Below are 14,999 nucleotides of genomic sequence, written 5' to 3' on the forward strand. Positions count from 1 at the left end.
TGGGTTCTGTGTGTAGCAGAAGCTTGCCCTCTTCTGTTTTTCAGATGGTTATGGAGGACGAGAACGGCGGTCCTCAGACTACTATGAGTCAGAACCAGACGACTTGTCCCGAATCTTTGTGGCGATGTTTGACTACGACCCCCTGTCAATGTCTCCCAACCCTGATGCTGCTGTAGAAGAGCTTCCCTTCAAGGAGGGCCAGATCATAATGGTTAGAACTAATTCCTTTAATGTTGGCTACTCTCAAGCAGCCTTCAACTGTCAATTTATTTGATATCTTTACTCTTTCTATCTACTCTTTTTGTTTTGTTGTGTTTTGTTATAGTTCTGCTTGTTGCTAGATGTGTAACACCCTGTCTACACCAGACGTGAGCGTCGCGTCAAAAGCAATAGAATCCACTATAATCAATGATGCTGTCTACACTGAAAGCGTCCATTGCATGCCGACAGTAAACGAGTGTCCCGTTCCATTTTGTGCTGTACGCGCTGGCGCTACTACTGCCAACAACACAAATAAACAGTTTAGAATGTTCGTGTCAAAGCATCCAGTGTAGACAGCCTCAAGACATTGCGTTGCATCACAACAGTATAAAATGACAACTTTTGTTTTGTGTGTTTTTTGTTTGTTTTTTTTTTCGGTTTGTTTTCTGTTTGGATTTGTTGTTTTGTTTTGTGTTTTTTTTTTTTTTTTTTTTTGGTTTGGATAAACAATATTGTGTGCATTAGTAAAGAAAACTGTTTAGTACTTTTGAAAGCTGGTATAAGAAAAAGTATTATGTATTATGTTATGTTATGGACAAAATATGCTTGGGATGTGATCTGCTTCCAGTATTTACGTACCTAATCAGACTGATGATGGTAATTTATAAAATACATTAATATTGGCTGATATCAATAAGTAGAGCATTTCCTATAGTATTTTATTGTTTTATTTTATTCTAGTATAGTATAGTAAGTCAAAGTCTTGCCATTCCAGCCTCCTATAATGTATATTCGACTATTATGTTCTAATTGTTATGGTCCTGCTGTGTTGTACAGGTGTTTGGAGATAAGGACAAAGATGGATTCTACAGGGCAGAGATCTGTGGCCGCAGGGGGCTCATCCCCTGTAACATGGTCTCAGAAATCCAGACTGATGATGAAGAAGTGATGGACCAGCTGCTCAAACAGGGTTTCCTTCCTCTCAACACCCCCATTGAGAAAATAGGTATTTAACTAGTGTTGGCCCCTACCTGTCTGACTCCTCTGTACTTCATTTTCTCTCTTTCTTTCTTCCTTTCTTTTCTTTCTTCTGTTCTGATTTGTTTTAAATTAACCTGGTGCTAGTCTCCTATTTCATAGGGTTAGGGTTATTTCTTACCTTTAAAATAGAACAAAGTTATAAGGGTCTCCTTAAATCCTGTGCCTTCCTTGCCTTTATCATTTCCTTTCTCTCTTCTATTTTTTATTTCTTTCCTCTTTTCTTTTCAAGTGAACTGTAATAGGTTCAAAGATGGCCGTTCAATTAACCGCAGGTCCCGGAAATCCAAGAGAGGTTTGTGCACCCTTCTGCGTTTTCTCAGCATTTCTTCATTCTCATTCAAACCTCCTTTTCTTTTTTAAGTGCCTTTTCACAGCTCACCTCAAAGTTTTCCTTTAACACTTGAATGAAACTTCAATTGCGAGAATACCTTATCTTTTGTATAATACCCCAGGCACCTCATACAAAAGGAATAATGCAGCCTTTCATTGGATTTTTAGTTTAACACAGTGGAAATTGGGATTGGATATTGATAACTTTTAACATGATATCAAACATGTCTCCTGTTTTCTCATATCACTTGTGTCTTGACTGTTTGAGTCATTCAAGTAAAGTGTTGCATGTGTCAGAGAGGAATGTACCATACCATAACATGCAGCTTAAAGGTGAAGTGTGTCATTTCTGTGCCTTAAAGTGTCACCAAATAGAATTGCAAAAATAATCAAACAGGTTTCTCAAAAATTCCCTCCTTCAGCCAATGATCGAAAAACATTTAGTCCTGCCCCCAAAATCACATATCAACCTACAAATGGTTTGCTTATACACTAGTTGTCTCTGCATATTAAGCTGTGCCAGGAGAAAATATTTTAGCATCAAAATTACAATACACACATCACCTTTAAAATGGGAAGTTTTGTTTGAAGTTTTTATGCTTTTTATTGTCCTGAAAATTAGATCATATTATCAAAATAAATAAGAAAGAGTGTTTTGTTTTCTTCTCTCCAACACTTACAGTATTTCTATGTTTTTCTCCATCTTTACCGTTTTCTCAGAGAGGAACAAAAGGAGTGGAAGGCAGCACCAGGTGTCCATGCGGAGGATGGTGGCTCTCTATGACTATGACCCCAGAGAGAGCTCTCCTAATGTGGATGTTGAGGTACTGATGAAGCCCTTCTTGTATGGGTTTCCTTGCACTTATGGTCTCATTCCATAAGCTTTTGATTTACGCTAGCTTGCCAGTAAATGTCAACCAAATTAATGATATGCCTGTTTTTGTAGCTTCCATCATTGGATCATTTACTTTACTGTTCATTCTAATAGGAATGGCAGTTCCAAAAGTTCAGTTCTGCTTGAAAATGTAAAATAAAATTCTGCCAAATAGATTAATTACAAAATGAAGTATTTAATGTGAGACTGCCATTCTGACAACCAGGCCAGCTGTCATTCATAAACCATCCTTTGCTTCTTTTACATATTCTGTTTAATAATAAAAAATAAAAATATTATTTTATGTAAGATCATAATAAAGACAAATAACCAAATAACTGAAATATTTAACACATACTCTATGCACAACAAATAGTTGTAATTTGAAGCCCTGAATCGCACTGTGGAAAAAAAAAATCATTAGGTGAAAATTTTTTTTTAGTGCCTTCCTGAGGTGCCTACAAATATTTTTTTTAATGTTTTTCTCTCTACATAAGTGTTGTTGTTGTTTTTTGTTTTTTGTCTAAAAACAAATTCTCTATAGAAAAAAAAAATTATCTCAAAAAAAATTATCTCAAAATTTTTATTATTATTATTATTATTAATATTTTTTTATTTATTTATTTTTTTGCTTGCTAGCTAGCAATACGCATGCGGTACCAACCTCGGCCACCAGGTGGCATCAGTAAGCATGAAATCTTATGCTTATGCTAAAGGTAGTGTTTTTTTTGGGGACACGCCCCCCTTTGAAACAAGAAAAACTTCTGAAGTCTTATAGTGTGTTGTATGAGGAAAAGACAGAAATTTAAGAGTTAATTCACCTCGTCAGTCATCTGAAACTGGTGTGTACTGTGCGTTGCACGCTTACAAAGTTTAAAGTTTAAAGGCAGAGGAAAATAAACTGCACACATTGGTTCTTATGTGTATTTTCACTATTTTTGTTGAATGTGTGAAAGTGAACTAGATTTGAGGACGGATCAGTCTTCCGTGCCCCCCCTATGGGCGCGCCCCACACTTTGAGAACCACTGGCTTAAGGTGACAGAAGACAGCTGTGGTACTTGATCTGTTGATTTATAGTTGTATAATACTCTAACAAGAATGTTTTGAAAATCGTAATTTTTTGACAGGAAAAAAAAAAATTTCAGAGAAAAAAAAAACATTTTAGAGAAAAAAAAAATTTTTTTAGACATTTTTTTTTTAGATAGAAAAACTTGTAGGACATAGGCTCAAGGCACTAAGACACCTAAAAAAAAATCAGAATCAGAATGAGCTTTATTACCAAGTATGCTTACACGTACAAGGAATTTGTCTTGGTGACAGAAGCTTCCAGTGTACAAACAATACAACAACAAGACAGAGATAATAATAATAAAATAAAATAAAAATAAAAGTGAATAGAAAATAAAGTATTTATAGAAATACATAATAGGACAATATATACAGGTGCATCTCAATAAATTAGAATGTCGTGGAAAAGTTCATTTATTTCAGTAATTCAACTCAAATTGTGAAACTCGTGTATTAAATAAATTCAGTGCACACAGACTGAAGTAGTTTAAGTCTTTGGTTCTTTTAATTGTGATGATTTTGGCTCACATTTAACAAAAACCCACCAATTCACTATCTCAAAAAATTAGAATACATCATAAGACCAATAAAAAAAACATTTTTAGTGAATTGTTGGCCTTCTGGAAAGTATGTTCATTTACTGTATATGTACTCAATACTTGGTAGGGGCTCCTTTTGGTTTAATTACTGCCTCAATTTGGCGTGGCATGGAGGTGATCAGTTTGTGGCACTGCCGAGGTGGTATGGAAGCCCAGGTTTCTTTGACAGTGGCTTTCAGCTCATCTGCATTTTTTGGTCTTTTGTTTCTCATTTTCCTCTTGATAATACCCCATAGATTCTCTATGGGGTTCAGGTCTGGTGAGTTTGCTGGCCAGTCAAGCACACCAACACCATGGTCATTTAACCAACTTTTGGTGCTTTTGGCAGTGTGGGCAGGTGCCAAATCCTGCTGGAAAATGAAATCAGCATCTTTAAAAAGCTGGTCAGCAGAAGGAAGCATGAAGTGCTCCAAAATTCCTTGGTAAACGGGCGCAGTGACTTTGGTTTTCAAGAAACACAATGGACCAACACCAGCAGATGACACTGCACCCCAAATCATCACAGACTGTGGAAACTTAACACTGGACTTCAAGCAACTTGGGCTATGAGCTTCTCCACCCTTCCTCCAGACTCTAGGACCTTGGTTTCCAAATGAAATACAAAACTTGCTCTCATCTGAAAAGAGGACTTTGGACCACTGGGCAACAGTCCAGTTCTTCTTCTCCTTAGCCCAGGTAAGACGCCTCTGACATTGTCTGTGGTTCAGGAGTGGCTTGACAAGAGGAATACGACAACTGTAGCCAAATTCCTTGACATGTCTGTGTGTGGTGGCTCTTGATGCCTTGACCCCAGCCTCAGTCCATTCCTTGTGAAGTTCACCCAAATTCTTGAATCGATTTTGCTTGACAATCCTCATAAGGCTGCGGTTCTCTCGGTTGGTTGTGCATCTTTTTCTTCCACACTTTTTCCTTCCACTCAACTTTCTGTTAACATGCTTGGATACAGCACTCTGTGAACAGCCAGCTTCTTTGGCAATGAATGTTTGTGGCTTACCCTCCTTGTGAAGGGTGTCAATGATTGTCTTCTGGACAACTGTCAGATCAGCAGTCTTCCCCATGATTGTGTAGCCTAGTGAACCAAACTGAGAGACCATTTTGAAGGCTCAGGAAACCTTTGCAGGTGTTTTGAGTTGATTAGCTGATTGGCATGTCACCATATTCTAATTTTTTGAGATAGTGAATTGGTGGGTTTTTGTTAAATGTGAGCCAAAATCATCACAATTAAAAGAGCCAAAGACTTAAACTTCTTCAGTCTGTGTGCATTGAATTTATTTAATACATGAGTTTCACAATTTGAGTTGAATTACTGAAATAAATGAACTTTTCCACGACATTCTAATTTATTGAGATGCACCTGAATATATATATATATATATATATATATATATATATATATATATATATATATATATATATATATATACGTATGTACAATATACAAATCCAAATCCAAATCTGTTATATTCAGATGCAAGGGAATGTAGTGGTAGAAGAGGTAGGATATGTTGGATAAATATAAATAGACTAAGTTGTGTATTGCACATAATTATTGGTCAATGGGGCAGTTTTAACTGTTCACGAGATGGATAGCCTGAGGGAAAAAACTGTTCCTGTGCCTGACGGTTCTGGTGCTCAGTGCTCTAGATCCACCTAGAGATTACATTTTTTTCACAGTGCAGTTGGGTGAAATATCAAATTCAATTCGATTCACAATACATGCTTTACAAAAACAACATTATAGAGAGTAGTCCCAACAAACAGAATTTGTCATCCAGTACTATTGACCTTAATCCCCCAGAACCAATATAGTTAGGTCAGATAATAATGTCACAATGTTAACGGATAGCATTTTAAATCTTTCCTACCCACTTACTGTCACCTTTGCATTGCTGCTGGCACACAGGCCCACTATGGGGGCAACTTGCAGAGTGAGGAGGTGAGTGTGGATACAGTGAGTCTACGCTCACTGGACCTGTGCCAAATTACACTCTATTTCCTGTTGAGGGAGCTCACTGACTGCACTGCATAAGCATCTGTACTGTCTGTGGATATCTCACTTAACAGACCTAAACATTTCAATGCATGCACAACATATTTGCATTGCATACTAAATGTGTTTTGTCTGAACTTTGAAAGCCTTCATAATTTGCTAGATGACGACTTAATGATTCTCCTAGGAATAACTGTAACAAGACACTTTATATTCTGCTATGTTAGTATTAGTGTCATGCTAAAGGGAACAAAATCTGCATTTAAATGGATTAGAATGTGTTTGCATGCTTATACCAAATAGTATGAATCATTATGATGCATTTATGAAGGCTTTGTGACAGGCTGTAAAGTGAGTGAGTTCCCATGAAAGGAATAGATAATTGATATTTGTGACACTGAGACCTTTGTTTGTCTGGTTTTTGCTGTGTTGGACTGAAGGTAAAGGGTTACACAATCACTGTGGTTTGTGAACACAGCTCCCAGTCTGTCTCAGAGGACCTGCCTTGCCCAGTGTTGGTTGATCTGTGTTTGTATTGATTGGATGTTATTTTGGGCCCAAAGTAAAGAATGCGGTTATAAAATATTAGATTTCAGTATCATTCTAATAGGAACATTACAGTCTTATATTTCTATTTTTATATATTTTCTTATAAAATGACTGTTGCTGTTTAGGAATATAGAGTTAAGTCAGTTGTTTGTGTAGGTTGAATGTTTATATCAAAGTATATGCATCATGTTGTCATCAGTAGCTAATCAGTAAATGTCCTGCTAAACAAAAGGCATTTATAGTGTTTCCAGACGATAAAGAGGTTTACAGTTTTTCCATGAGAATATAACCTCACTGAGTACTTTATTAGCAAGACCTGTACACCTACTAATTCATGCAATTATCTAATCAGCCACTCGTGGCAGCAGTGAAATGCATAAAAATCATGCAGATATGGGTCAGGAGCTTCAGTTAATGTTCACATCAACCATCAGAATGGGGAAAAAATGTGATCTCAGTAAAGTTTTACTCTTTCTGTCCTTCAGGCTGAGCTGACATTCTGTGCTGGCGATGTAATCACAGTGTTTGGAGAGATTGATGAGGATGGCTTTTATTATGTGAGTGCAAACCATTTGTGTTTTAGTGCACACACTATACTATTTTGTAGGGCTGGGTATCGACACCAATTCCTGGATTTGAATCAATTCCGATTCACAAGCTTTCGAATCGTTTCCAATTGGATTTGTTTAGATTCTGTTTCATATGGGTATATTACAGTTATAATGGCCATTTTGCTTACATATGAAGATATATTAAAGGAATAGTTCACCCAAAAATAATAATTTTCTCATCATTTATTCTCATTATTAGCTTGCATAACTTTCTTTCTTCTGCGGAACACAAATGAAGATATTTTGATGGAGATAAGATGTGACTATGTCCATACAATGCAAGTCAGTGGGGTTCAACAATTCCAAGCTCCAAAAAGGACATGAAGGCAGCATAAAGGTAATCCATATGACTCAAGTGGTTTAATCCATGTCTTCTGGAGGGGTACGATATGGTTTTGGGTGAGAAACAGACCAAAATGTTACTCAGTTTTCACTATAAATGTTGACATCTGCAGTCTCCGAGGCACAATCGTTATCATTAGATGTCAAGATTTATAGTGAAAAAGGAGTGACATTTTAGTCCATATCTCACCCAAAACTGATTGTATTGCTTTAGAAGACATGGATTAAACCACGTTTATGCTGCCATTATGTTCTTAATTAACACCAGGGACAACAGGTTCAATTGCTATTTCTTTAACAGATATGTGATTACAAGATAATCAACACAACTAATCAATCTTGGGATTTTAAGAATTGATGTTAATCACAATTAAATGGAAAATCAATATTTTTCCCCAGCCCCACTGTTTTGCAAATGTTTTTCCACTGTTTCAGTGGGCAGCACTATTTTTTGCCTATTTTTGAGGCTATTCCTAATTGCAGCCCACATCAGTGCAATAAGACTGGGATTTAACTAGGTCCATGTGTGCGTGATACCCTCTGTTTTCCATTCAGGGTGAACTTAATGGACACAAGGGTCTGGTTCCCTCCAACTTTCTTGAAGAAGTGCCTGATGATGTGGAGGTTTACCTCACCAACACCCCGAGCCGTCACCCCCAGGACCACCCCTCCCGGACAAAGAGCAAAAGGGTACATCCTGTTTCACACTAGCCCTCTGTCATCCATCCGCTCTTTTTTAATCTCCTTCCTGCTCCGCTGTTTTTTTCCTCTTCTCCGTCTGTGTTTGTGTTGTATGACAGCCGATTGCTTTTTGATGGATCATTGAAGGAATACAGAAAACAAAAGAGAAATGGAGACAGCTTACTAAACACAGAGCTGGCCATAAAGACTAAGGAACCTTTATTTTGTATATCAAACGCTTTGTGGAAGCATTTGGGGAAAAATGAACTGTTATTGAAAATGCATATTCATAAAGCATTGTTTGAAAGAATAAGAGACGTGCCAGATTATTAGTTGTTTATTGTTATTATTTATGAAAAAAAAAGAAGCACTAAACTTTATTATTTTGTACCTAATTCACAAATGAAGCATTGTAATAGATGCTTTATGAATGTAACTGTGTTTAAACGTGAAATCAATTTATAATAGAGGAGGTAGTTTTGATGTACAGAGAAATGAAACCATGTAGAACTGTAGAATTGACCCTTCGCTAAGCTCTGCCCCCCTTGGATACGGTCGCCTGCTCTGACATGCTATGCAGAACTTCCCATAGGAATTAATGTGAGATTGCCGTGAACTGCGCGATTTCTGCAAAATATTCTCATAAACGGAATTTATAATATTCTTACGTGGAGTGGAATAAAGAGTGACATTTTATAGCATATTTATCTGATGTTTTTTGTAAAAGAAATTGTTAAATTACACAGTAATTTGAGTGAAAACTCTGGAGACTGTGAATCATAATTGAGGCAAAAGATTACACACCTCAAAACATTAAAGTGATCAGAACTGCTCATAACGTCTCATAACACACTCACTATTATGCTGTGAACTCTTTATTTACTATCACCTTTAAAAAGACCTGAATCAATACATAAATTAAACAACATCATGTTATTAGCTTTAATTTACCTTGGAGCAAATGTAGGTGTCCTTGCTGATGTCATACATGTTCATTTTGGTTTAATCCATAGCATGCTCCTCTCTAGATTTATTTAAAGATTTTAAAAAAGAAAGATAAAGCACTGCGTGTATCCTCTCTACGTATCTCGTGTCACCATTACAAGTGACCCGGCAACAAAGTTTTTTACATTTTTAGGATAATTTCTATAAAATTTTACTTAAAACTACTCAAACAGACATTACTCCATTAGACTGTCACTGGAAAAAGCAAACGCTTGTCAGAGAAATGGCAGACGGCAACAGTTCCTAAGATAACACATTTAGGGCGGAGCTTAGCGAAGGGTCAGTTGCATGCTTTGTCTTTCAAAATGCTTCAACGCCACCGTGGAATCTTTTTTATGTCCTTTAAAAGATTGAGACCAGTTAAAAAACAAGCAAAACCCTTTTGTATATGTTTCCAAAAGAAGTGTTTTGTATATTGCTGATATACAGTATAAGACTGTCAAGCTTACAGACAGTCACAAATCAAATGTTGCAAGTAGAGAGAGATATAAAGAATGATTTTATCTGTAGATGTAGATATTGTACAATGGTCTGTAAAAAAAAGAAAAAGAAAATACAATTGCTGATGGATGTTCTGCTCAATCATCAGGACCCATCAAGATTTTTCTGTACTGAAAGTTTTGTGATTCTTTTCTCATAGTCATTGTGCTGACAAATGAAATGCATTACATCATGGCATTGTTTTTGTTTTTCTCACCCGCTTGGCAAAACAGAAGAAGAGTGTTCATTTCACTCCGTAACAGCTCAGTATCTGTCACGTAAGTGAGCAACTGAGGATACCACAAATATCGCTGTCCTCTTCTAATGCAGACGACACGGGTCCTTATTACTGTTGCTCCTGGTATGCACAAAACACACACACATATAGCACCTTCACACTAAATTTATCTACACTGAAGCACACATACTGTATTCACACCCTGATGGCTTTATATAGGACTTTAAGTGAGTTGATGAATGCATAAATACAGGTATGCACACAAATTTGCATTCATACAGTATTATATACTGTACAGACCCAGGCACACAAACACTTATCGGCATGCCCCTAATCATTCTTATGACCAGTGTATTACCATTTCACATTTTTGAAAAACATCCACCTACCAAATCATGAGCGGGTGAATGTAACGAAACCTGTCAAGAACATGCCAACATATTTCTCCCAAAAATCATCAAAAAAATCAGACCAATTACTGGTATATTTTAAAATTCTTTCATCATTTACTCCCCCTCATGCCTTCCCAGATGTGTATGTCTTTCTTTCTTCTGCTGAACACAAACAAAGATTTTTAGAAGAATATTTCAGCTCAGGTCCATACAGTGCAAGTGAATGGTGACCAGAACTTTGAAGTTTCAAAAATCACATAAAGGCAACATAAAAGTAATCCATAAGAATCCAGTGGTTTAATACATGTCTTCAGAATTGATATAATTGGTGTGTGTGAGAATCAGATCAATATTTAAGTCCTTTTTACTATAAATCTCCACTTTCACTTTCACATTTTGAAATTGGAAGTGAAAGTGGAGATTTATAGAAAAAAAGGGCTTAAATATTTATCTGTTGATCAGACATGAATTTAACCACTGGAGTCTTATGGATTACTTTTATGTTGCCTTTATGTGATTTTTGAAACTTCAAAGTTCTGGTCACCATTCACTTGCATGGTAATATTCTTCTAAAAATCTTTGTTTGTGTTTTGCAGAAGAAAGAAGGTCAGACACATCTGGGATGCCATGAGGGTGAATACAAGAGAATTGTTATTTTTGGGTGAACTATCCCTTTAAGGAAAATGAAGCCCATGATAGGGTCATTGTGACATTATTTCATGACACATTACCCTTAGTCTCATTAGTTTCATTACCGCAATGCAAAAAAACCTCTCATTCTCAGCATGTTATTCTTATTACTGTAATGCCATATATATATATTCAAATTGTAAAGTATTTTAAATTTTGGTGATTTAAATGTAAAAAAAAAAAAAAAAACATTGTATTACAGTAGTGAGAATTTGATGAGAATTACCATTGAGAATAATGAAAATTAAAGAGTAAAATGACCGGATGCATTACGATAATGAGATTTGGGGGCAAAATGTGCTTAATTGTCATGAATATAATGTCACATCTTAATGGTCCTTCATTGTCTTTATGCAAAATGTACTTTCTTGTTGTTTTATTTTTATTTTGGGGTGCAGTGTGACCTGGACATGTTTTCGTGAGATTCACCTTAGCACTACACATCAATAACATTGTTTAGAGTTACTGTGATTGGTCCAATTAGACAGGCACAGCAGGTATCTTCAGTTGTTTCTCTGGGTGTTGTCCATTACAATGTTCGTCTTTCATTGACTCCTATTATAAATCATAAGAAGCTACAAGGCCCTGGTTGCACGGTCAGAATTCAGACCCCTGACCTTGTACTCCCCCCACCCCTTCTCTTCTCTATTGTGTGCAGTTTAGTAGATTCCTAGTGTAACCCTTGGGACAAACCCTCTCCTTTCCTTCTGAAGCTGTGCACCCTTACATACTGCACTCACTGAGAGCAAATTCACACTAAAAAGTTTTCAAAGTTAATGATGATCAGCCAAGTCATAAATGTGTGTTTGTGGGGTGCACTTTTTCCATTAACTCTATAGGCATTATTAAAAAAACAAAACAAAAAAAAACAGTTGCAAACAAGCATAAAATCATCACGGTTCCCCCTCTAAAGATTTAGATAAAATCAGTTTATTTATCTTGTTTCCTAAGCTTGGTGTAATTATTTTTATTTAACTGAAGATATCTTGCAGCCACTTTTGTAAATGAAGCTTTTTTAAAGCAGGTTTGATTTGGCTCCAACACCCTTGATGAAGTTGCTCACCATGCTGAAAGGTGATAGATTACTTCAAAAGACTGGTAAATTAAATACTTATCTTCTCTCTTCATCACTATTATCATACTATATTATATATATCTCTGTTAGATGCTTAAGATTAAGTAAAATTTTGTCTGGGCATGCCAGCGTTGTTTTATGCAACTATACTACTGATATTACTAAAGGCACATTATGGAGTATAAAAGGCAAGTTCCTAGAAATTAGTTGTCACTAAATTGTATATGCCTCCAACTAAAAATCTGAAAAATGTGAAATAATCTGAAAAATCATATTTCTGTGATGTTACTGTTTTAAATAAGTCCATGTTTGACGAACGTTTAAGATTGTCATTGCACAAATGATCTTATGAATAGTTAGAACAGTTCTGTAAACCAGCTTTTCCTTGGAAAATACGTAAAGTGCATGAGATTTTTGAAGTTTCATCATTCATACTGGTTTCCAAAAAAAATGGCTCTATACACAGATTCCCACATATAATTTATAAATGACTGTTTAGAGAGCCACCCCCTATTCTGTCTGGGTGTATCCACAATGCAATATGTACTATTGATTCCAAATTGACTGTATGGTGGCCCTGCTGGGACAGAAAGGACTGTGAGAGGAGATGGAGTGTCTAATGTACAGTAATGACTTTGAGATGATTTAAAAGGCAACGAAACACTTTCTATTCTTTTTAAACATCTAGCCCTGAACTGTCCCTTGCGGGTCTTCCATTAGGTACCCGTGGAAAAAGTGGGCCCTTCCAGAAGAAGTGCCACCCCTACAGTGCACCCACACATCCCGGGGTCCGGCCCCGCAGCACAGGGGCCCGGCAGTCCCGTCCGGCGCCCCCGAGCTGACTTTAAGAAAACAGGACTGCTCTCCAAAGGAAAGAATCTGATGAAAAAGCTTGGTGCTGTCAAATAGTTTCAAATGACCCTCCTCTCAACTGGGTTAAGGATGTTTGAATTGTGGAAAGAAAATATCTGAGAACCAAAAGATAGAAAATATTTTTTTTTCCCCATTTCTTGTCATCACATGGAATCGGTATGGAAAAGAGAAAGGGAAGAGGTGGAAACTAGGGCTTTCATGACCATTAGTGGGGAGTTCAGCTTTATACCATTTAAACTGTAACCCTAAACACTGCAAGTCCTGTTTGCCCATATTTGCTTATTAAAAGCACAGAAACACATGAGTTACTAAGTCCTAAATTCTTTAATGTACAAGGGGTTTCTAGGACAATGTGCAATATAATGGTAAGCAAAAGACAGATTTATGAATTTCTGAATATTTTAGTGAATAAAGGAACATTCAGTTCTTTAATTGACAATTATTGTTACTTTTTTAACAAACTTTAACCTCGTGCCACCCCGCATACACGTGTGGACATTGAATTATGGCTTCGCAATGCATTATTTAAATTCATTTTAACCAATTGATCTTAGTTCAGGAGACTGTGATGTCAGTAAAGGTGACGTGACAAAACAACATGGCACCGATGACAGCAGAGTTTGTCTTTGGGAGAAATGCCTACAAAACTACATTTGGTAAAAAACCTAATTAAGTTTTTACATTAAACCTGTTTGAGTCAAAAATTTAGAGTCTGTAGTTTTGTCCGATATGCCATTTTAAAAATTTGAGTGATTTATTGTGAAACGCCATGCTGCTAAACACATTGTACACTACTGTGTACTTTAGCACATTTTTTCCTTAGAAATCCTGTTTTTTACTGTGCATTATCACACTGAGAATCAGTGAGTTCATACAAAAGCTGAAAAATGTTGCTTTCAGAGGCTTTACTGTATATGGAAGTAGGATGAATATAAGGTGCATTTCGAACTGTTCTGAGACCAGTGCAGACAAACAGTACACTGGAGGTTAAGTCATTCACTAAATAGAAAGCAAAAGAGCAACCTATAGCTCTCTATGCAGCTAAGTGCTTCACTTCTAAAATCTGACCAAAAGTTCATTTTAGGCTGCAGATTATGTTTGACAGACATGGGACAATGGTAATCTGTACATACCTGTAGATTCAGAATTTATAAAGTATAATTTTATATTAATATGGTTGGCAGTGATTGGATGATGCTGACCATTACTTTGAATCAGAATGAATTATACTAATTTCTGATGTAATGTCTGTAACGTCTCAAAAACATGAATAACCAACACTCCTGGAAACATAATAAACAATTTGATAAAAAAATTAAAAATAAAAAAAGACTTTCTATAGTTTAGTATTATTTAAATTTCACAACTTAGTCCCACTGTCCTGATTTGATGTCCCACATATGTGGACATACATTTTTAGGGAAACTTTTTGCTCTAGAAAATATATATATATGTGTGTGTGTGTGTGTGTGTGTGTGTGTGTGTGTATATATATATATATATATATATATACACCAGTCAGCCACAACATTAAAACCACCTGCCTAATATTGTGTAGGTCCCCCTCATGCCACCAAAACAGCGCCAACCCACATCTCAGAATAGCATTCTGAGATGATATTCTTCTCACCACAATTGTACAGAGTGGTTATCTGAGTTACTGTAGAATTTGTCAGTTCAAACCAGTCTGACCATTCTCTGTTGACCTCTCTCGTCAGCAAGACATTTCCGTCCACAGAACTGCTGCTCACTGGATGTTTTTTTGTTTTTGGCACCATTCTGAGTAAATTCTAGAGTCTGTTGTGCATGAAAATCCCAGGAGATCAGCAGTTACAGAAATACTCAAACCAGCCAGTCTGGTACAAACAATCATTCATGCGATTATCTAATCAGCCAATCGTGTGGCTGCAGTGCATAAAATCAGGCAGATACGGGTCAGGAGCTTCAGTTCACATCAAC

The 14,999-nt window shown here is 36.4% G+C and overlaps 1 protein-coding gene across 1 annotated transcript in view; it reads left to right on the top strand.

The window, feature by feature from the left end:
* Positions 1-14,568, top strand: part of LOC127414760 (RIMS-binding protein 2-like) — a 246,122-nt gene extending 231,554 nt beyond the window's left edge. The window contains exons 22-29 of the mRNA XM_051653018.1: positions 45-211; positions 1,039-1,207; positions 1,472-1,534; positions 2,293-2,396; positions 6,018-6,050; positions 7,139-7,210; positions 8,162-8,296; positions 12,888-14,568. Of these exons, the coding sequence (XP_051508978.1) occupies positions 45-211; positions 1,039-1,207; positions 1,472-1,534; positions 2,293-2,396; positions 6,018-6,050; positions 7,139-7,210; positions 8,162-8,296; positions 12,888-13,076 (932 nt within the window). The 3' untranslated portion in view covers positions 13,077-14,568. The remainder of the gene's footprint in view (positions 1-44; positions 212-1,038; positions 1,208-1,471; positions 1,535-2,292; positions 2,397-6,017; positions 6,051-7,138; positions 7,211-8,161; positions 8,297-12,887) is intronic.
* The last annotated feature ends 431 nt before the right edge of the window (positions 14,569-14,999 follow it).

Source organism: Myxocyprinus asiaticus, chromosome 24, assembly GCF_019703515.2.
Source record: "Myxocyprinus asiaticus isolate MX2 ecotype Aquarium Trade chromosome 24, UBuf_Myxa_2, whole genome shotgun sequence".
NCBI lineage: Eukaryota > Metazoa > Chordata > Actinopteri > Cypriniformes > Catostomidae > Myxocyprinus > Myxocyprinus asiaticus.